The sequence below is a fragment of the Phasianus colchicus genome, chromosome 4, assembly GCF_987193195.1.
Source record: "Phasianus colchicus chromosome 4, bPhaCol1.hap1.1, whole genome shotgun sequence".
NCBI lineage: Eukaryota > Metazoa > Chordata > Aves > Galliformes > Phasianidae > Phasianus > Phasianus colchicus.
Genome location: NC_143439.1, coordinates 33095601 through 33118253, shown reverse-complemented (window position 1 = coordinate 33118253; position 22653 = coordinate 33095601). Strand labels below are relative to the sequence as shown.

The following is a 22653-nucleotide window of genomic DNA, read 5'->3' as shown; positions in this document are numbered from 1 at the left end:
TCTGACTCAGTCTTCTATACAACCTTCTTAGTCATCTTCCAGTCATCTTTATATCCTCCCCAGTCATCTTCTGACTCTAGCTTTCAACAGGGAGTATTAAATTCCTTGTTGCTGTCTCTGCACTCAGGAAGGAGGAATTATACAAGCAGTTCTTCTCTGCTCCACTGTAAATTTGTCAGCTTTGTCTTTTAAATATTACTATAGTGGTAGAGACCTTGCTGTGTGCAAGCAGATAGTAAGCATGTGTGCTGTCTGTTCCAGAAGCCCTGTAATTGAAAAGATACCCAGAGAGTAGAACAGAGAGCAGAATTTGCTAATTCAACTGTTTATTTTGATTCTGCAATTTCCAATGGAAGTTCAGCAGTAGCTCTGATGTAGAAATAGGGCTCTAAAGGCAGTTTTTGTGTATTAGGGGTTAACAAGACTGTTCCAGTTTGAGAGGATGCATGTATTACGGGTGTATTTTATATACTCTTTTCCTTTAACAGATGTCTAAAGTATTTAAGGGGTCCTTTCTGAGCCGCAAGTACATTAGATCCCATGTCATCACTCTAAGGTAAGTAACATGAAGGTCAGGAACAAGCAGAAATGTGATAAATATAATTCCTTTCTACCCCTTGACCACAGGGAATGTACATGGTTGCTTATGCTTGGATCATGCTAGCTGGATATCTCAAGTCTAGGCTTGTTGTCACTTTCCTTCAGAACTTTCAACATTTTTGAGGACTTAGGCTACTTCAGAAATGAGCAAGGAAGAGAAAATTGTCCATATACTTCTGCAGATTGATTACATGAACACTAGTTCTTTGTGGCTGTGATGCAGTAAATTAATTGTTAGGTGATCCCAGCCTTCGCTGCTAATTAAGCGCCTGAGTGATCCAGTCTGCTCTTTATTCCACATTGTATTTTCTGTAGAAACTCAAGCTGGTATTTACCACCCTGTGTGGTGTATAGCAGGAGGTGACTATTCTCCCCCCTGAAGAGGGGAGAAGGAATAAATTCCAGTGTGAGATAATTGCAGACCGAGGAAAGCAGGCAAGTGATACATACGGATATGGAGGTTTCTGTGAGACTTTTTAAGTCTCCATTCTCCACGCATGTATTTCTGTCAGTAAGACAGATGGTAAGAACCATCACTTCTCTCTTTGTCACGTGATTTGGGTTTGGAGTAGTTGCATTTCTGTAAGATGCAAATCTGCTGTGGAATATTTTTCCCTGGACAGCAAAGAATGCCATGCTTCCTGCGAATGTCCTTTTCCACAGCACTCTGGGACTCTTTTACAATCATAGAAAGGCTTGGATTAGAAGGTACCTTAAAGACCATTCAGTCCCAGCCTCCTAATGTGGGCAGATTTACCACCCACTGGAGCAGGCTGTCCATTGTCCCATCCAACCTGGCTTTGAACACCTCTGGGATGGGACATCCACAGCTTCTCTGGGCAACATGTTCCATTGCCTCAACACCCTCTGTGTAGAGAATTTCCTCTTGTTATCTAGCCTAAGTCTCTCTTCATTTTTTTTAAAAACTGTTCCTCCTTGTCCTATCACTAGTAAATCATATAGAAAGTCTCTCTTGCTTTGACCTGTGTCTATGTGGTTATTTCTTTAAGCTGTTTGACATTCTTTTTTCCACTGCTGGTTTCTTCTGTAAGCCTTCCATACTCCGTATTAACTGGAATTATAAAATTTCAGTAGACTTCAAGCAACCTCTTTACTTTTTAGGCTGACTGAACAGTGCACTGCCTCTAAACTTTCACTAGAGACACCTTATCTCATGCAACTGAGCACTGAGTCAGCTCACCTGCATCTCTGCTGTTTTTGCCTCTAGGTTTCTTTTGGTTTTCTTTTGGACTGTTTGTCTAAAGTATTGGGCTTCATATTTTATACTGATATTAAGTGATCATGCCTTGTTTTGTTAAAACAAACTATTAAGATTTTTCTCTGGATCCAAAGGAACTTTCTCATAAACTGACAAGTAATTTAAATGTAAAGAAATATCAGAAGACATTTTTAATTTCTGTAGGACTAGACTAAGCTGCATAGATGCTAAAGGGAGTGATCTTCCCTCTCCTCCCAGAAGATTACATCTGATCACTGTTATAGTATAAACCAGGCCTTTTGCTGCCTGCTGACATATGTCATCCTACCTTGCTTGTGTACTGCTATGCTATTCATTCTGTACATCAGTGCAGACCAGACTTGTTCCCATATAAGGAAGGCAGACATCACGAAGCAGGACACAGAGGCTTAGTGGGCAAAGAGATGACACCACTTTGTTTATGTTGGTTTGCAGCCCAGATCCTGGTGGAGTGCTTGTATCTGTTGCTCTGGTATTTAAATTTCCCTCAGCTGACAGTAAGGCAACAAGCTGGAGTCATGTCAACAGTGTGTTGCGTAGAAGGCTTGAAACAAGCTCAACGTTCTTGAATGTTGACCAGTCTACTATTAAACTCACAGGCAAGTGGCTTAGGTTTTTGTTTATAGCTTGGAATTTGTTCCTCATACTTTCCTAGTTCAGCATAATGAGTTTCACTTAACTGTGCAAATATGTGCAATTTGTTTTGTTTTCTTTTTTCAGACCTGTGGTATGGGCAAGCCGTATTGCCTTACTGGATGGCAGCCCAGGAACCTGAAAGAAGTAGTAGCCTTAAGAGAGCTAAAGCATACTGATACCTAGTTTATATACATGAGAACTCCGCTCTGTGCATCAGAAGTTCTGTGTTTAACCTGGCTTTGATACAACAGGCCAATATAATTCATTGAAAAAAAAAACCCAACTTTGTAACCCAGGTTCACAGATTACTTTGCTAAGGCAGACAGTGAATTGGAGAGGAAGCTGTATCACCAGGTTCTTAAATGTGAAGTCCTCAAGCTGTTTAAAAAATGCAAGGCTGAGATGGTTCCTTTCTCCATCATCTGTCATTTCCTTTGCATATTTGCCAGATTGCTGTAGCAAGTATGAATAACTAAACATTCCTTGTACACTAATCTTCTCACAAGAGTCTGCCATTGTTTACCACCAGAATCTGTCAGCAGGTTATTTTGTAGGGAAGAAATCAATGACATTACAGTTTAGCTCCAGTCAAGCCCAGTACTGAGGATCTGTGACCACCTTGCCATAATGAATGTCAACATATGCATACAGGCTTAGTATTGCATAGTCTCCAGCACATGCAGATGTTGTTTGAGCCTTTTTAGTCAACTACTGCTTTTTTTTTAGCTTTGAGTTAAAGACAAGAAAAATGCATCCTTTGGCCTTGCACTTTGAGTGAGGAACAGAAGCATAGCAGAACTTATTCAGTAGAGCAAATTACTCTTTTTACCATACTGTTAATACAAGCAGCAATAAAGTAATTTCATTTGTTTGCTGCATACAAGGAGTCTGTCTTAAATCTCATATAGATTTCATATAGCATTTTGAAATATCATCAGTGTATTTTTTGTTTTTCATTTCAGAATTGAATAAGGAGAATGGAGATAACCTTATAAACAACTGTAAGTACAAATGTTTTATAGAAATCAAAGGACTTAGTACCATCAGCAGTGTTTATAAGATTTTTACGCTTGAGATGCAAGTTGAAAAGGTTTTTTTAAGCTACTAGAACAATAGGTAATTCATGAGCCAGAGAAGATTTTAGCTTTTTTTTTTCTCTTTGGAGTTTTACTTGCTCTGCAGTGTTTACAGTTAGGCATTCCAATTTGATGGTGGTGAGCTTTAGTTTTCGCTATGGTAAGTAGACAAGTTGCTCTCAGTGAGCTTTGCATGAAGACTGCAGCTGTTGTGAGCTGAAAATCTTTTTGGATCAGAGCCTGTTACCCAATAAAACTAGCAAGACTGAAAAATCAGAGCATTAAAATGTTGTCCAAGTTGTGTCTTTCAAACATTCCGTACATGTAGTGCTAAGGAAAGTCCTAGCTTTCTCTGAAGATGGTCATGCCAGATCTTTTTTTCTACAAGACAATCTGCTGTCTGCAAAGCCCTTGTTTAGAACTTTGCTTTGTTGTATATGCATCCATTCCTGCCTGTGCCCTAAGCTGGTAAGCCATTTTCTCTACAGCCTTCCATTGCCATGGAAGTTCACTGCTTTGTGTATCTGACAACTAGTAATGTTTTTACCAATCTTCATTTACATCATATCTATTCTGAAACCCTTGTGACCACAGCACCTAATTTCTCTGCTCTTGAAGGCACTGTTTTAGGTGGAGGCTGTCTCTTGGCAGCTCTGCCCTGTTGTGCTTTTATCAGTAGCCATATGGGTCTGCCCAATAGGCAGACCCTGGGTTTCCTCAATCAGCTAACACAGCTGCCTTTGTTTTGTTTGTTTTGTGTTTTTTGACAGTCTGTGGAATACGAAAGGAGGCATTCTCCTTCTCAGGAGTGGAAAGAATAACTGATGGACAACGTGCACGGGATGGAGAATGGCCATGGCAAGCTAGTATTCAGCTTGATGGGACACATTACTGTGGTGCATCAGTGATCAGTAATACATGGCTAGTGACTGCAGCCCATTGTTTTAAGGCGTAAGTTATCAGCACCTTTCTGATCTTGTAAGCCGTACAACTTATGGGTGCTCTGATAAATCTACTCTGACTTTTCATGAACCACTAATGTCTTTATCTGATGGAAGAGGATGAAGTTTTGCTCTTTTCTGTTCTGTAGACCAAGCTGACCATGTTGTATTTTTCTTAAATAGAAAGCTGTTTTTCTATGGAAATCTTTTTTTGTGACATAATTGCCTATGTTTTTCAGAGGAAGAGAACCTCGGAGATGGACTGCCAGTTTTGGAATTCTGTTGAGGCCTCCAAAACAGAGAAAATATGTCCGAAGAATTATCATTCATGAAAAATACAATGGCCTTTTCCCTGATCATGAGTATGATATAGCTCTTGTGGAACTTGCCTCATCTATTGAGTTCACAAGTGATGTGCACAGTGTCTGTCTTCCTGAAGCATCTTACATATTACGAGATAATACTTCCTGTTTTGTCACAGGTTGGGGAGCTTTGAAGAATGATGGTGAGTGTCTCTTTACTCCCTGTGGAGGCTTCCTTGCCTCTCAGACATGTCTAAGAAGACTGTTGTTGATTTTATGATTTTGATTTATTTTGCTCTGGTGGACTTAGTTTGTTGGTGTTGTTTTAATCAATGGCTTGGAATATAGGAAAAAAAAAAACTCCTGCAGGATAGCTTTATAGGATTAAGAGCAGCTTTTTTGTTGCTGCATGCATTGAAGTGGTCAAATGCATTCCGTTGTCCATTCTCACTGGTCTAGTCCTCTGACATGAGCTAAGACAAACCTTTCAGTTATGTCTGTCACAGATCTATCAAATTTTTGTCAGTTAATCTTCCTTTGATCCTAATTCAGGCTTCAGTTCATCAAATAGCTCAAATGAGCTTCATTCAAATTGGCCAATGTCACTGAGATTAGAGATGATGAGACTAATTGTGTTAGTAGAAGAGCAATTTGAGCTATAAGCTGTATTTCATGATAGACTCTTGAGATGTACAATAATGGTCTAAAGTTGCTTTGCAGTTAATCAAACTGTTGGGTCTTTCTGTTGGCATCAAAGATACACAATAAAGCCAATGGTTGAACTGCACGCTGAAATGTACAAAAATCCCTTTGCCTTTTATGTTAAAGACCAGCTATTGAGAGTGAAAGATGGGGAAAAGTTGTGTTTGGAATGAGCGGGTGAAAGATTTCAGGCAAAAATAACTTTCTTTAGACATTCTTCGGGCAATGGCAGGAAGGCTGTAGGAAAGCCTGGCTACTCCTAATCCTCGCATATCTTAGATTGTGTACGCTGCAAAGTCTAATGCCACTTTTTCTTCTAGGCCCTAGTGTTAATCAGCTTCGACAAGCAGAAGTAAAAATTATTAGCACTGCAGTTTGTAATAGACCACAAGTGTATGCTGGAGTGATAACACCGGGAATGTTGTGTGCTGGATACTTAGAGGGACGGGTGGATGCCTGCCAGGTAAGTTTCATCTTAAGAAAGAAGTAGTAGGTGGGATGGAAAGTTCCTTTTCCTAGAAATAGGAAATAATTAAGACTCTCCCGAGGTATCTTTTGTTTATGGGGTTCAAGATCTTCAGAAATGTAAATTGAGAGCTTCATTGCTTCTAGATTGTGATCTGCACTTAGGTGCTTATTGGTTTTTTTATGGCATACTTCTGAGAGTAGACAGATGTAATGGTCTAGAATAGGAGAGACTGTATTAGATACAGGCTGTCAGCCTCTGTCCTCTCAATAAACCATGCAGAGGTAAACTTTAAAGCTGTGATCTAGAGAAAAGTTTCTGTCTGTTGTAACACAACAATATGATGCTCCCTGCATTGGCGAAGTGAATGTTATTTGCTTTTTGTTCTTGTCTGCTGACATTTTTTCTCCTTAGGGTGACTCTGGTGGGCCACTGGTGAAGGCAAACTCCAGAGGAATCTGGTATCTCGTGGGAATAGTGAGCTGGGGTGATGAATGTGGCAAGGCAGATAAACCAGGAGTGTACACGCGAGTGACTTCTTATCGAGACTGGATCGCTTCCAAAACAGGCATCTGAAACCTTCAGTTGTTTAAGTTTTGTGGGCTGTGTGAAGGGCTATTCCTTTAACACGTTCTGCTCTGTGGTTACCCTCTGAACAGCTGCTGCCTTGGCACGTGATGATGTATCAAGTGCTGGCAAGCTTGGAGTAGTCTAGGACTTGAAATTGGTTTGGCCTACAACCAGAAAGGAATGAACTCAATCATGTGACACAGCAGTTTGTTCAGGAAGTACTCTATCAAAGGGACAAAGACTTTGGTTTCTGTGCAACATAGAGACCCTCTTCTCTGTGTCCAAATTTTCTGGCTGCTACTCTGTGGGCCAAGCATGAGCCCACAGATCCGTTTATCAGGATCTAAAAACAGTTGTAACTAAAATGTGACCCATCCATTTGCTGTGTGCTTCTAAGGCCCTGCCTGTCTGTAGACCAGCCACCATTGAGGCCCTGACTCTAAGACTGCTGCACTTCTGAATTCTCCTCGAGTTTTTTTTCCTGCATTGTTCCATGGAGCATGTGCTGATAATGAACAGAAGTTTGCTTAGAGAAATTTCATTTCCTAGAATCATGTCATACAATTACCTAAGTGAACTCAGAAGTATTTTTTGCTGTGTTGTCCTGAAAAAGTGATTGCTGAAAAAAGCCAGTTTCTATCCACCGCCTTTGAATGTGTCTACTTCCTGCTTCTTATGAACAGCCCCTACCACAGCATTTGCCATGAAAGTGATTTCTGGACTTGAGATCAAGTAGTACTTTGTGTTCACACTAGTCTATTTGCTATACATAAATATCTGGTTGAATGAAATTCCATTTTAAAACTTTCCAGATTGTATTGTTTTTAATAAAAGTCCTAAGCTCTTTTGTGCAGGTTTGTAACAACCTCAGTATGAACATTGCCAAAAACTATCTCCAAACCTGCTTATTCTCATGAATGGTGTTCTCAAATCTTATTAATATAGAAAAGTTCGTCTGTATCTCTTCAGTTACGTTAAAAAAAAAAAAAAAAGAGTTGTGGTGGAAATATCTATCTGCATGTCTACTTCAGAACAAAGAATGAGCCATAAGTCAAAGTAAAGATCTTTTTCCTGTCAGGAATTAATGACTGTGTTTTATTGATAGACCATAGATAACTCATCTGGTCTCACAAACTTCATAGTCTCTCTACCTTCATTTTCAGGAGATGATGTTTCTCAAACTTTCTATACCCTAGAAGTGGAATGTGCCTACTCTTGATGAAGATGCCTTCCTTAATGTATCTGCAGAGTATCTCCAATGTTTTATTCTGGTTGCTAATATGGACAACAGTGAGTGATCTTAACTGCTAGATACAGGAGTTACTCACTTGCTTCTGATAGTCAGAAGAGGAAGAACTCAGCAAAGGAAATACTAGCCACACTGCCAACAACCAAAGCTGATGCAGTGTGGCAGACAAGCTAGGCCAGAAAAGACAAGCAAAGAAACATCTTCATAGTTAAAAGTTTTTGGCATCTTCATAGTTAAAAGATCTGAGAATAAAGGGCCCTCACTAATTTTACTCTTAGGATTTAAGTGTTGTCCAAATTCAGTACAGGTCAGTTAACATCATCAATGTTAATACTAGGGATCTTTGCAGCTTGCTTTAAGCCCTGCCCAACAGAGCTGCAACCCCTCAACTTTGTGGAATTACTTTTACACATCCCGTGATTTAGGTGCCTGGAAGCACAGTGAACCATGCTTTGTCTTTACTGGAGGTGTGGGGTGTTTGGACTCTCAAAAAAGATTTGCATGAAGGAGAAGGGTCTGAGGCGGTGGTTCTGTGCTTGTGTATGTTGTGAACACCCAGCATTTAAAATGTCCTCTTAGGGAGCTTTTTGTATGGAATACTGTATGATCCAAAAATAAAATCTGGGTGGCCTAAGTTTTAGGCAGGGAATAAGAAGTACCAAAGTGGTTCCATAGGTTTGAGGCAGAGAAATCTCATTTTAGTGCCTTAAGCAGAACTTGAATTTGAATTATATTGCCTTTATATTATGCATGACAAATGTAAGAATTTTTTTTTTTTGGCTGGTAACTATACCCAGACAGTGAGTCACCCTGAAGAAAAGCATTATTACAAGACTCCAGGACTTTACAGTTCCCAAAGCATTTCAGATTTGGGTTTTCAAAGGACAAACTTCATTGTAATTCAGGAACATAATATTGTTAGACCTGCAAATCTCAGCTATTTCACTGTTTTCCAAAAAACAGGTAAGTAGATGTCCAAAATATTTCTTTTGAATTTTTTTGAACTTTCTAGTTGTGCTTGAACAAAATGAGAAAGTGTTAAGCATTTTTCTCTGTGCAGAGGGCTTCTATGAATGTAATCCTTCCAAGTAGTGCACACAAAGCTGAAAAAGTGAACTTGATGTTTGCTTTGATTTTTCTGGTTCTGGGAATCCAGCTGGAGAGATCTAGTACATGATTCACCTTAATGCTGAGCGCCAGTGCAGGGTAGCCAGGAGGGGGGCTGTAGAGGAACAGACACCTACACAGTGTGTGTTTTGGGAGCCTTTTTTTGGATTCCAGTTTTCATCATGGCAGCTGGAACAAGTTTTCCTGTCTGGTTTCTCCTGGAAGCAGTGTGGTTTGCATGTTCTTGACTATGTTAAGTAGTATAAATGAAAATGCAATAAAGTCACTTCAAAGAATGGCCCTCATCCACAGGAATGTTGGTGCAGATGGACCTGATGGATCCGGATCCTTTTTGTATGGCAAAACCACGATGACATCAGCATTGTCGAGCTTTCCCTGAGAGCAACTGTGGAAACCTGAAATAATATGGGCAGCAAAAATTGTTTGCTTTAGGTCGTCTAGCAGATACGTATTTTTTCTAATCTGAAGTCTTAATTTTTTATGAAATCACAAGATTTATCTGTTTTCCACTATGTTTTTGTTTGGAATTATCATCAAGGTGGAATGAGATGCATCTAACTATATAATCAGACATGACACACTGGAACATGTGTTAATTTAATAAAAACAGTTAAAAATAATGTCTTATCTCCATGTATTTGTTAATTTCTTGTGTCATGGCAAACAACTGTGAGCTAGGGACTGATCTGTTTTACAGCAGTGTGTGTTTGCAGTGATTCTGTACCATGTACTTATGTACTGGCTTTTATGTGGTCCTTGACCATCTGTCTTCATTGGTGTGTTTGAGGAGTGTTGCTGTGCTCATATGTATAGGACTTAACCCACCTGCCTTAAGGTTACCTAGTTTTGCATGCATTCAGGCAAAAGCAAGGTCATGTGTCAGCCACTAGAGGGTGAATCGTCTTGTCTAAGAGCCTTAATCTCTTAGCTACTCGTGTTGCTCTGTTTCAGCTCAGCGGAGGGAATCAGGAGTGCAGGGTACCATGTCAGTGCTGCCTTGATGATGCAGAGATGCTCCATGATTGTCTTGCACAGTTTGAGAAGACTACCGATGTTCAGCTTTTAGAGTAGGCATCTGCAGCACTGGGTGAGTTTTGATCCCTTCCTTTCCCTTCCCTCCTACATAAGGAAGTTGGCATCAAGTGCTCCCCTTTACATATATATAGAGAGAGCATGCTATGGATATGAGCAGAGGGCCAAGTAGATTTCTCCTGCTTCTCTGCTGCACCAGAGCCAAACCATAGTGTTGTGGAAAAACCAACTGGAAATGCACAATGTCGAGTAGCATTGGCATCTTCGGTCAGTTTTCTCAGTTTGTCAGCTTTCCTGCAAAAAGGGTAACAAAGAGCAGCAGCAATTTTGAGTTTGGCATAAAGCAGCTGTTTACTTTGATTTCTCCTTTTTGAAAACTGATGATTCTTGTGCATCAAAGATGTCAGTTTTATTCTTGTCCTTTTTACATAAGGATGGGAAACTTGGTACATTCTCAGCTAGAAAAGCAAGGCTGATATGGATGTGAGGCTGGCTGTTCATTGTGAAGAACAGTAGCCCTTCTGTCACGTATCTCTGGACCAAGTGCAATAAAACAATAAAGGGAGTCTTAAATCAATAGACAAGCTTCTTAAAGGACATCTTTGTAACTAAGCTGTTTTGTGGTAGTGTTTTTTTTTTTAAATGTCTGAATCACATAATTGTAAATGTTGGAAGGGACTTCTTGATGTTGTAGAGTCCAACCTCCCTCCTAAATAGACCTCCACCCTACAGTCAGATGCGTGGGCAGATGCCTAGGTGGGTCTTGAATATTTCCAAAGGAGGAGACTCTACAACTTATCTGGGCAGCCGGTTCCAGTGCTCCATCACTCTCTCACAGTAAAAAAGTTCTTCCTTGTATTAGTATGGAACTTCCCATGTTCCAGTTTTTGCACATTGCCCCTTGTTTTATTGCTTCTTGCCAATGAAAAGAGTGCTTCCATTGACCCATTGACTTGACTCCCATGCTTTAGATATTTATAAACATATATATCTTATAACATAGTTATAAGATCACCTCTCAGCCATCTCCAGGGCTGAACGGTCCCAGGTCTCTCAGCCTTTCCTTACAGGGAAGATGCTCCAGGTCTCTAATCATCGTGGCTTAAAGGAAAACTGCTTTTTGCTGATTTCTGACAGAGCACATGCTGCGTATGTGACGCTTCTTAAATCTAAGCATTTGGTAGATAGCAACAGTACCGTGATCCAAAGATGTGTTCAGCTGATGGCTCCCTGTGCCAGACAGGGCCACATGTGTGCAGAGTTTCTGCTGAAGGAACAGAAATGAAGAACTGAATAGGGGAGCAACTCCTGCTGTTTTGTATGTGTGGTGGAACTAGGCTCTTTATTTAAAATCTATCAGTCAGTATCAGTTTTCTTGGGCTCTTCGATATGTTACTGCTGCAAAGAAAACCTCTCAGAACTCATTTGGTTAGAAGAGTTAGGCAAATATTACAAATGGTTCCTATACTGCTTTACTTTAAAGTTTGCTTTTTAATTGAATGCATTCTTAAATGACACTTCCTTCGAATGTTGTTTGCAAGCCTCGTTCGTTGCTAGTGGTTTTTACTCAGATGCAAATTAGTTTCCCTAAAGACAGAAAAGAGACTTGTGAAACATTTAAATAAAAGTATGATGAATTTGTTTTCTGTAAGCTTGGATAGGTCAAGAAATAATGGATCGTCTCTGATTTACTTGATTACTGGAAAAGGGAAGGAATTAAATAGATATATCTGAAAGGTTGTGCTATGCTGCTTGATGGTTATCCCCTCAGCTCTTGTGTTTTTAACCTTCTGGTTCTGGGCAAGTTCTTGAGGAAGGACGTGCCATCAGCTTGATGTATCCAGAGCTCTTTTAATCACAGATGGTTCTTTGTAAGTCAAAAGCAATCAGCTGCCTGTGATTGTCACACATCTCTGACCTTCCCTAGACTCTCAGGATCATCTTCAGTCTGCAACCTTTGAGTGACCCAGACAGTCTGGCACTCCACACCAGATGACCTGCATACCAAAGGTACCTGTTATTGAGATCATCCTTGCCCAGTGGACAGACCTTCACCCAAATGACAGACTGGTACTAAGAAACCATCCATCCTGCACTAGAGGATAATAGGAAGATAAGAAATATTTTTTTTCACCACTATAATAGATGGCCAGAAGAGGTTATAGACTCTCCATCTTTGAAGATATTGATTAACCTAGTTGGACATAATCCTGAACAACCTGATCTGGCTTGATTTGAGCCAAGGAACTTGGGTTAGCCCAGTTGTAGTACTGTCTCAGGCAAGCTGTCTGTCCCTGATGGTTCCAATGGCAGGTAAGTGCTCTAGCAAACAACCTGTGCACAACTGGCACCTGGCCATCTTCACGCTGATGGCCGGTACTTTCTTTGGATGCAGTAACCAGGGCTGTTGTCTGCAGCTTATCTGGCACTATTACCATTAAAACAGTAACCAATGAAAGTAGTAGAGCATGGAGAGGAAAACAAGCTATCCTGTGCTGAATAGGTAGAGAGAGGGTTACCCAAGTGTGAGCTCTCACTTAAAGGCACCAAACCTACAGTACTCCAAACTGGGACCCAAATTTTGCTACAGAGCAGTCCTGCTTGAAAGCATGCTGAGCTTTTCTTCATAGTTACTCAGTCTGACTGGGAGGGCAGCCAGAATTGAAAAGGCCATAAGATGGAGGTCTTGGGCTTGATGCTCATTATGTCCAGCACAGTATGAAAAGCCTCAAAGACTATTACAGCATACAATACATCAAGTGGCTGTTCACAAGAACCACACTTCAAGTCTTGCATGATGCTGCAAAGTAAATTGGGACAGAAAATAACTGTGACAGAAGGAGATTCAAAAAGGCAAGTTGCAGCTTGGCTTTCAGGGGGCAAGTTAGCTGCTAAGAACTAATATGAAATCGTATCATTATATCATGTCATAGAATGGCTTGGGTTGAAAACGGTCCTCAAAGATCATCTAGTTTCAACTTCTCTGCTACGGACAGGGTCACCAACCACTAGACCGGGCTGCCCAGAGCCGCATCCAGCCACCAAATGAATGCCTCCAGGGATTGAGTATCCACAACCTCTATTGGCAACCTGTTCCAGTGTGTCACCACACTCTGGAAAAATTTCCTTCTAATATCTAACCTAAACCTCCCCTGTCTTATTTTAAGCTCATCCATCTTGTCCTATCACTATCAACCCATGTAAACAGTCATTCCCCCTCCTGTTTATATACTTTCGTCAAGTACTGGAAAGCCATTATGAGGTCTCCCCAGAGCCTTCAAATCTAAGCTAGCCATTTTCTAGAAACATAGAGCCATAAAAAAGTCTTGTTTGGGGCATTTTGTCTCCTGCAGAGAAGACATAAAATAGAATGGGTTAGCCGGAAGGGACCTTCAGAGATCATCTAGTCCAACTGCCTGGCCACTTCAGGGTTAGCCAAAAGTTAAAGCATGTTATTGAGGGCATCATCCAAATGCTTCTTTAATATTGACAGGTATGGGGCATCTGGCTGCATCGGTGGTCCCAGTAAGTCTTTCTGCTGTGTGAAATGATAGTGTTCATTTAATTTGTGCAGTACCTGTAAGGTGATAGTGAATTTATTTTTATCTTAATGTACTGCATTTCTTTTTTGCCCTGATCCAACATATAAAGACCTCACATTTCTTTGGGGATGCTCTGCATCTTGACTATGAGCAAAGGATTTGTGCAGTGACTAGACATTGTGGATTCTTAGCCCAATTGCCACGTAACCCTGGGAACAAAATGTGGGCTGGCCTGTTTCGTTGTACCAAGTAGCAGCTCTGGCTGAGCAGCTGCAGAAGACAGGTAGGCATGTGTTACCTTTTTGTCTTGAACGGGGTGACAGGCTATGAATTCTTTCTTAATGATAATGGAAGTGGGGGACTTCTGTTGTCTAAGGGCGTTGTCGGTATTCTGGGCTGGCCTTTCTGGCTGCAATGCAGACGGGTGTAGCAGTTTCTGTTATAGGGCACGGAAAGAGGGACTATTTGGAAACCAACCAGGGCAGGATCTAGCATACCTGAGAGCTTGAGGCCATTGCTATAACATCTTAGAGCTTCTGCACACTTAGTATCTCAAAGCTGTATGGGCATGTAATAAAATTTGGCCTCAAGTGACTTTTCATGGCTCAAGATAAAGTACTTGGCTTATCTCCCAGCCCTGACACTTGCTCTAGAGAATCATTCCATCCCTCTAATGGAAATTACGTGTTTGTTTTTCTACTTATCAGTTACTAAAAGCCTTGGCTGGGAATTTCAGGTGCCAACAAAAGGATGGGACAATAAGTTGTTTTTATCTGTCAGAACAGGAGAGGAATATAGCATGTCTCTAGCTGAAGTTAAGAAGTATAAAGAAATTTTGAAAGCCAGATGTAAAATGCCTTTGTATTTTCAGGAGAGGGACCTGAAGCTACAGCTGAGCTGTTAAGGTGAGCTGGTGGAAAATGAGTTGACATCTCCTAAGGAAGAATTTTAGTGAAGCAGGTCTGTGTGTTCTTACCAGGTACTTACAAAAAAAATGTAGTAATTTAAGTTGGAAGAGACATTCAAAGGTAATTGTCCAACCCTCTGCTTGAAGCAGGTCTAACTATTTCAAGTTGATCGGTGCCGTGTTCTTTAACAGTGTTTCTTCAGTTCTGTTATTGCTGGCAGGAATATTCACTTCTCATTTTGAGAATAATGCCTGACATAGTCTGTGATCTAAAATTCATGGCCTGAGCTGAATAACTGGTAGACAATTATGTAAAATATCTTTGCTTATGAATTCCAAAGATGTTATTGCTTTGGGACTGGCCAATAGCCTTCTCTTAAGGCGTTTTCCATCTCAGCAGTCATGTAGCCTATGTGAGTATGCAAACATAAACCAAGACAGCTTATTATTAGCATTCTTAGGCAAGCAGACTGTCTGACTGGCTAGGCTGACTTTGCAGGGTTAAATGGAAGGTATTGTTATTACATCTTTTTGCACTTTCATTCACCAAATCCTGTGCGCCCACGTTTTCTCATTCCCACCCTATACTTTGATAGCTAGTTTCTCTATTACTTCCGTAGTATCAACCAAAAAACTACTGCCTGTGTTTGCTGAATAACTCTCTAATACCAAGCACTTTGTAATTTGCTAATTTATTATGAAGAAATTTGTTCCTTAATGATTGTCTTTTCTTGGCCTGTGTCCTGTTGTTCTCGTGGGACAAGTATGTGTAAACAGCTTCTGTATGTTCTGACATAGGCAAGTATATTTCTTTATTTTTCACTGTTTAAGTTTAAAAAAAAAAAAGCCATCTATTTTAATAATTAGGCAGATCACAAAATATTCATTGATCTTAAGGAAACCAAATCACATTTCTGGAATATCTCTGTTCATGCTCTGGAGTAAAAACAGGAAAGTCTGTCCTTTTGAGGTGAGCTTTAAAAAATTAACAGAAGTACGTGTATTTGTTGTCTAAGTCCTTTGCTATAGTTCTACCTCTTGAAACCGTTGTCAACTTGATTCTGATGAATCTTCTAATGAATACTCTCTTTCTCCAAGAAATCTCACTGCAAAATCTAAGATCTCAAGTAACTTTTCAGCTCTAGGTATTTGCTAAAATAAAACTCTGCTGGGATTTGTTTTTTTTTACCTGACCCAGGTAGGTAGAGTTGGCCTTTGCTCTTCTGGAAACATCAAGGAAATTTCTATGCATCATACACTGTCAATACTTCAAGGCTGTGCTTGGCCTAGGTACACAGGGCACATTATTAGTGGTCTTGAAATACTAATTGCCCTGGTTGCAGCTGAAACAGAGGCAATTTTCTTCTAGCATCTGGTATGATGCTATGTTTTGGTTTAGGAGAAAAACAATGTTGATAACACACGGATATTTTAGTTGCTGCTGAGCAGCAATGTACAGAGCCAAAGATGTTTTAACTTCTTGTCTTGCTCTGCCAGCAAGGGGCCTGGGGGGAGCACAAAGAGCTGGTAAGGGAACAGAATCAGGACAACTGGCCCAGACTGGCCAAAGGGATGTTCCACACCATATGACATCATGTGAAAAAACTATAATATTGTGGGAAGTTGGCCAGAGGAGCAGCCAGCTTGGGAACTGTTTGGGCATCAGCTGGTGGGTGGTGTGCATCATGCATCACTTCTTTTGTAAATAAAAATATAAATACACACACATAAAAGTATAATTACTACTATTTCTCTTTCTTTTCCATCTTGGTAAATAGTTTTTATCTGAAACCATGAGTTCTACTTTTTTTTTCTGGTTCTCCTCCTTGTCCCAGTGGGAAAGGGGGGAGTAAGCAAAAGGCTGTGTGATGTTCAGTTGCCTGCCAAGTAAAACCACAACACTAATGAAAAAGTTAATGTTACTAACCCACTAACAGTGCTTCTTTTATCTTTGTGTGCGGACCATTGTGCACAGCCTCAGCTTGACCATTCTGGGAAGCAATAGCTACATGCTTCTTTGGCTTACATCCCAAGCTTAATTAAGCCTTTTATATGTTACAAGGACGTGTTTTGTAAGTATGAAATAATTTGTGATCTTAAGGTTAAAAAAAAAAAATAAGCAAAAGGATTTAAACATATTTTGAATATCCTCTGGATTCAATTGGTTGGTAAGGATGGAATGCTGGAGTTCCTGTGGATGTGCATGTGTGTTCTGGGTGGAGCAAGAAGTTCCTTTAACAAAGGACTTTTCTTCGTAAGCTTTCTTTGGATTTTATTGCTCTTAAAGAAAACTATGGCACTGGGTGGGAAGTAGAAGGGAAGGTCAAGAGGAAAATATTAGTACTTGAGACAGCTGTGTGTTTAGTCACTAAAGTCTGATGTAAGGTAGGTAACTGCAGCAGTGTTTTTTCTACGGGGAACCAAGAAGTCAAAAAAAAAAAAAAAAAAAGCAATTTTGATCCAAGCAATGGAAAAAATCAGAAAAACAGGAGATACTGTGCAGCAGTGTACAGCTTTTACCACTATCCTAGAAGTAGACTGTCTGAACATATGTTCCTCAAATTGCGTTGAAGTTCCTGTGAGTGGATGTTTTTGGGGAGAGAGGGCAGTAGGTAGAGCGAGGTGGAAATTTACTCCTACTGTTTTTTACCCCAGTGTTACTCAGGTTTTTGTAAGATAATAAGCATTCCCACCAAAATGACTGAAATCTTGATAGGTTATTGGAAAGCCAAACACTTCAAACTTTATAGCAAAAAATCCAAGTGCATCAGTGGCTGGAAACAAGGAGTTTGGTCTTTGATCATTTTCCTTTTTAGTCTAGGCGTTTAGATGTAAGAGCAGAATCCCTCAACAGGGGATATCTATTTTTCTCCCTTCCAGCTGGCTCTGAAGAGCCATGTTTGTGCTGGAAGAAGGGAATTCCAAGGAGATTGGTGGCCCTTTTCACAGAGTAAGCATTTTCCACAGGCGGGGTTATGCCAACCATTAAATGACTAATGTATAATTAGGAGGCTGGATACTTATAGTTGTCATGTCCCTGGTGCCAGGGGAGTCCAGGACGACTGTGAAGGAGTGAGCATCAAGGGAGGTTAGGCTTGGTCAACCAAGCCATTTATGTCTGTATTTGTTTTTCTGTTCAGCTTCTGTGTTGGCAATCTCAGGAGGCAAGTGATTTAGCAGTGTAGACAGTGCGTTGGTGGCTCTGTCTTATGGCTTTTACAGTGAGTGTATGGTAGAAGGTGCTGCCAGCCAGAAGGCCTGCTGTAAGGACACAAGTTGGACAGAAAGGGAGTGCTAAGAAAGGGAAATTTAACACACTTCCTGTTCTGCTGTGGTGAAGAACAAGTCTTCTTGCCTGGGCCGGTTTATCTGCTCTGTCCATCTCTGCCTGGGGAATTCTTTGATGCTGAGCTGATCAGAAGGTTAGAGTCTCCTTATCGACTCCATGCTTACCTCTGTTTGTTTTTATTCCGAAGTTTGCTCTCTTATTTTGCAATAACCCACAGGGTGCTGGGTGTTGCGCCAGCCGTGCCTCAATGAAGGATCTTCATTCAACACCTTTCCCTTCTCGTCACACCAGTCAATGCGACTCCTGCATTTTCCAGCAGCATTCACTAAGCAGTCCAGACTTTAGTCAAGCTCTGGTTGGAGGACAGAAAGGCTACCAGACCTACCGGGATCTACCATGGGATCTTCAAAAGTAGGTGATGTGTTTTAACTCAGTAAGTTTGATTTAGAGGTGCAATGGAAGAGGGATGTTGCTTATGGGAAAACTTAAGGAAGTGAAGGACGTAAACAGATCTAAAGAAGACATTGTTTGCTCTCTTGTCTGCTTTTAAACTTCCGTGGATCTCTGCCCAACTTCATTCTTTTAGAAGTAAAGGGCATCATGGATCTATCCAAGATGTACAACCTAGAAAGGTGTGATAGAGGGAGGCTAAACAGTAAGCTGCTGACTGTAGGGAAGACTTTGGAGACTGTTTTGCATGAAAAGAATAATGTATGGCTGGGGTGAGGAATGCAGAGGTAAATCCTTTCTTAGCGTGGCCAGGAGCACAAAGATTTGCTTTCTGTTTAGAAGGGTGATGTGACAGCTTAGGTTGACACTTATTTTTCCCCTCCCTGTAATTGTCTTCTCCTGCCCCCAGCGGGATTTTACTGAATCGATGAATTCAGTAAGCTCTTTTGTGTCAAAATCAAATTTTAATAATATGATTTGGGATAACCATACCTTTTGGTCAGGTCTACTTGCAATATTATTCTCCTGACCATATAAAGGGTCCATGTTAAATCAGCAAAGGCAGCATAGCTACATAAGGAGAGGGTATCTTGAAGGTTTTTGTTCTGCCAGGTTGTCTTTACAGTTTTTAAGGAAGAAGCCATGATTTCTGGATATAGTGACCAGGTGTTTTGTATTTGAAAGGATTTTAAGCAGACATGCTGGATGTTCTTAGTCTTGTTTTACTGTAACTCAAAGACACTTCTGGAAAGTTCTGCGTACTTAAAAAAAAAAAAAAAAAAAAAAAAATTATAGCTGCAATACTATCTTCAAACAGAGAATGCATCCAATCATGTATGTTTACTAGGCCACCTGAAATTTGTTCTTTCTGCTTAATGCTCTGGCTCCTGGATTCAAGCAGCAATAGGAGATACTCAACTTCTCTTGAATTGGCCAGTTCCCCAAGAAAACGTGGTTCTTTTTTCAGCACCCTCATGATTTGTCTGGATAGCTGAATTTTTCTGTATGATTGCTTAAGACCACGATATTCTCTCTGCCTTTATGTTGAGCAAAAGGCTGTGGACAATTGCAAGATACTTTTTATTTTTCCAACCTCAATATTTAAAAAAAAAAAAAACAACACAAAAAAAGACAATTTCTGAATTGAAATAGCAACATTATTTCTGGACTGACAAAAGTTATTCATTCTGTCCATTTAAATGTTTTGGTGTTTTTTGTTTGTTTGGGTTTTTTTCCTATGAACAACAATGTTATAGTGTTGACTTTACTAGGAGGAGGCTGAGTTCAGCTTTTGACTCTGATCCTTAGTGGGACCCTGATGACCCAAAGACCTTGCATCTGGCTCAACATCCATGCCTTTAAAACTGTGCTGCCTGACAGTGAGGAGGAATCCCCATCAGTTGTGAATACCTGTTTGTGCATGTTACCTAAAGAATAAGTGAGAATCCTCTACCTAGCAGAAATGAAAAACTGTTCTTTTTTCTAGTTGGATGGAAGTCTAGTTGCTATATCTTTTCTGTATCAACAGTGGTGTAAATAATTAATACTAGTTTGTTAAAGGATAGTTAAACAAGATTTAAGTCCATTTTGGTTGTTTCTTAGTGAGAAAAGGATTTAGTTGTTTAAATAGTTCTTTAAATTATTGTAAAATCTTAAGTATATGGGGGAAATGTGGTGGATAGCTGTATATTTACATATTTGGAGAAGGAATAAGACTGCCTGGTTTTAATCAGAGACCTAGTGTAGCCTGTTAGATGTCCAGATCTTTGTTGGCCAGGGATATAGATGTGTGTGTACAGTTGTGAAACTTGCTCTTTGAGTGCATCACACTGTATCCTAGTCTCTTACAAGAGACTAGCTTTATCCAATTTCAGGATGCCTCTTTTTACAGCAGTTTGAGCTAAGCTGGAACATGTGCTCTGTAAGATCCTTCAGGAAGCAAAGCTACTAAGGAAACAGGATGGAGTGGACAGCCTTGTCGGTCTTGTCCATCCTCTGCTGTGCTGTGCCCTGTGGTCTGAGGAGCAGTGACCTACCTCAACTTCCTTGTGAAGATCTTGTGGACGGGCAGGATGAGGTGCACAGTAGCTACTGTTGTCTATGTTAGTCTAAAAGTGAATATGTAGGTGGAAATGCAGTGCCACTTGCACCAATTTGTCATTTAGTAGGTGGGCAAAATAAGTATTAAATTACAGACTGCTGAGGTGTAGCAGGAAATGAATACCAGCCTTGGTGCAAGGACAGTCATGGTGCATTGGCATTTATGGGAGTTAAACTTGATTACTGCAGGAGGCAGATATTCCTGCATGGTGTCAAACAGAAACTTCTTCATTTGTCTGCCCCAGTCTAGTTTTGGATTCCAGAAAATCATGGTAAAATTGTGATACGCAGCACCTGATTTGATACCAGTAGAATTATTACTGTTTGTTTTTTCCTTGCCACACACTCATTTTCTGAGCTTTTCAGATAGAAAAACAGAATGACAAAGAAGTTATTCCTGAGTCTTAAAATCTTATCATCTTCATTAACTGAGCAAGCCTCAATGTAGTATCAAATGTGTTTCTGATCTCTGCTGTTCCTACTAGAGAGTGCTGCAAAAGTGCATCACTACTAACTTTTTAATAGTTTATGATGGTGCATTTTGGGTCAGCTGAAACCTTTAAATTAAGGCATTCAATTTCCATCACATACTCTGTCCATTTCTGTATTTCCGATTACAGCGATCTTTGTTCTGAATGAAGTCTTGTTATCACAAAGCTTGGGATGGCTTAGTTTGATATCTTTCTGATACCACAGTCTGACAACTTCATGCGGTCTGTGGACAGATTTGATGATAACAGGAAGAGATTTCATACAGAAATGAATGTAGGAGTTGCTGAATTCCGCTGTCATTGGAGGATTGCCCTTCGCTCATCTGCACCTCTTGGCTATGAAACCTTCTCTGATTTCAGCAGCTGCGAAGAAATTTGTCCATATCTATTCAGTGAAAGAAATGTTGCTAGATCATAACATCTCATTCTTTATCTACTCAGCCCATCAGTTGTTGATAAACTATAAAGTGGACAAATTTATTATTCAGCATGAAATTATTCAGCAAACCATAGGAAAATCTGAATGCTTTGGGCCAAACTCTCAGTGGATATAAGTTGTCACATGCACACAAACTGTCACAAAGGAGGAAGGCTGGTCTGTTATATCAGACTTGCAGAATTCTTCAGGAGCCATGTATGTATAGTTCTTCTACTGTGGTATTCTGTACACCCAGTAAACAGATTAGTATACTGTCACTGTCCTATTATGTGTATATTTATATAGTACCATTATTGCTAATGCTGATGAAATACTTTTTATAAGTTTTTCTCATAGCACCTTAAATAAGAATGAAATACTGCACATTTTAAAACCATGGGGATCTGCTTAAGCTGTCTTTTATAGCATAAAAACCAAAGGACATTTGATAACTCACAAGAAAACATCTCTCATTGGTAACAAGTTCTCCCAAAACTGCCTCACCTATTAAGTGGTTATCTTAAGATGTATTTATCAAACATCTGCTTATCTGAGGAAATTCAGCTTAGAGGTTTCATGAATTAAGTGAAAGTCATGTAGATGAGGAAGATTACGTAGTGAGTAACTGCTGCAGATGAGGATTTCTGTTTGCTAAATGGAACATGGAACTTTGAAAGAAATAAATTAAGAATAAGGGTTTTAAAAAAAACTATTTGCAAAAGAATTCTGAAAGTTTATAATACATTACATGGTGTTGTCTATATAACTGCATCCCAGCCAAGTAACTTCTGGTCTGATACCATTCTTTCACTGATACAATAGGCCGTTACTTCTTTACACTCATCTGCGGTGTGAAGCTGGCATTCAGCCTCTTAAATGGGTTTCTCAAACCCAGCATTTTGGTTTGGGGCTATGCCAGTATGATTATAGCTGAAAGACCTTCTGAGTGCTTTTCCTTCTGTTCAGCTTAAGGAAGAAAATTTCTTTTTTAAATGAAACTGTCTAAGATAAGATAATGAATCTGAGTTGGTTGTGTCAAGTTAGTTGTGGGGTTACAGGTAGGTTTGGGGTTTTTTCAACCTAGTCTCGCTTCAAACATGGCAGAAACATTTGCAAAGCATATTGTTGTAAATGCAGAGGAAGAAATATGTTAGTTTGGACTGCTTGGTGGAGCAACAGGGGAAAAATAAAACACAATAAACTAAAAGTGAACTCACCGCTGACTTAATGATTCAACCTAAGAGCTACTGCTAACCCTACTAGAGCTTTGAGACTTCTCATATAATAAGCTGAGTCCTAATAGATACTGAATTAATGTGACCTATCCATAAAGGTTGCCTTGGTCAATGAATGTGCCCCGTGGAAATCAGACTCCAAGCAGTGAGCAAGCATTAGAAGCTTGGTTAAGTAACTTTGGCATTACATTTTAAATAAGCACGGGTAGTAAAAATAATAGTATTAGAGATGGGAAGATATGGGTCTTAGACTTTTTTTTG

General features: G+C 40.0%; 2 protein-coding genes across 13 annotated transcripts in view; both read left to right on the top strand.

Moving 5' to 3' along the window:
• The window catches only part of TMPRSS11E (transmembrane serine protease 11E), a 45348-nt gene extending 35344 nt beyond the window's left edge, over window positions 1-10004 (top strand). For 10 of the 12 annotated variants that reach the window (XM_090139146.1, XM_090139143.1, XM_090139145.1 and 7 more), the window contains 8 exons: window positions 489-556; window positions 2294-2457; window positions 3457-3495; window positions 4341-4521; window positions 4751-5016; window positions 5836-5978; window positions 6396-8763; window positions 9220-9819. In XM_090139146.1, the coding sequence (XP_089995272.1) occupies window positions 489-556; window positions 2294-2457; window positions 3457-3495; window positions 4341-4521; window positions 4751-5016; window positions 5836-5978; window positions 6396-6557 (1023 nt within the window). In that variant the 3' untranslated portion in view covers window positions 6558-8763; window positions 9220-9819. Of the gene's footprint in view, window positions 1-488; window positions 557-2293; window positions 2458-3456; window positions 3496-4340; window positions 4522-4750; window positions 5017-5835; window positions 5979-6395; window positions 8764-9219; window positions 9820-9879 lie in introns of those variants that run through there. The other 2 variants (XM_090139141.1, XM_090139149.1) reach the window with 2 other exon arrangements.
• A 7235-nt stretch (window positions 10005-17239) lies between these two features.
• Window positions 17240-22653, top strand: part of LOC116231202 (transmembrane protease serine 11E-like) — a 39322-nt gene continuing 33908 nt past the window's right edge. The window contains exons 1-2 of the mRNA XM_090139134.1: window positions 17240-17359; window positions 17916-18109. Coding sequence (XP_089995260.1) covers window positions 17306-17359; window positions 17916-18109 — 248 coding nt within the window. The 5' untranslated portion in view covers window positions 17240-17305. The remainder of the gene's footprint in view (window positions 17360-17915; window positions 18110-22653) is intronic.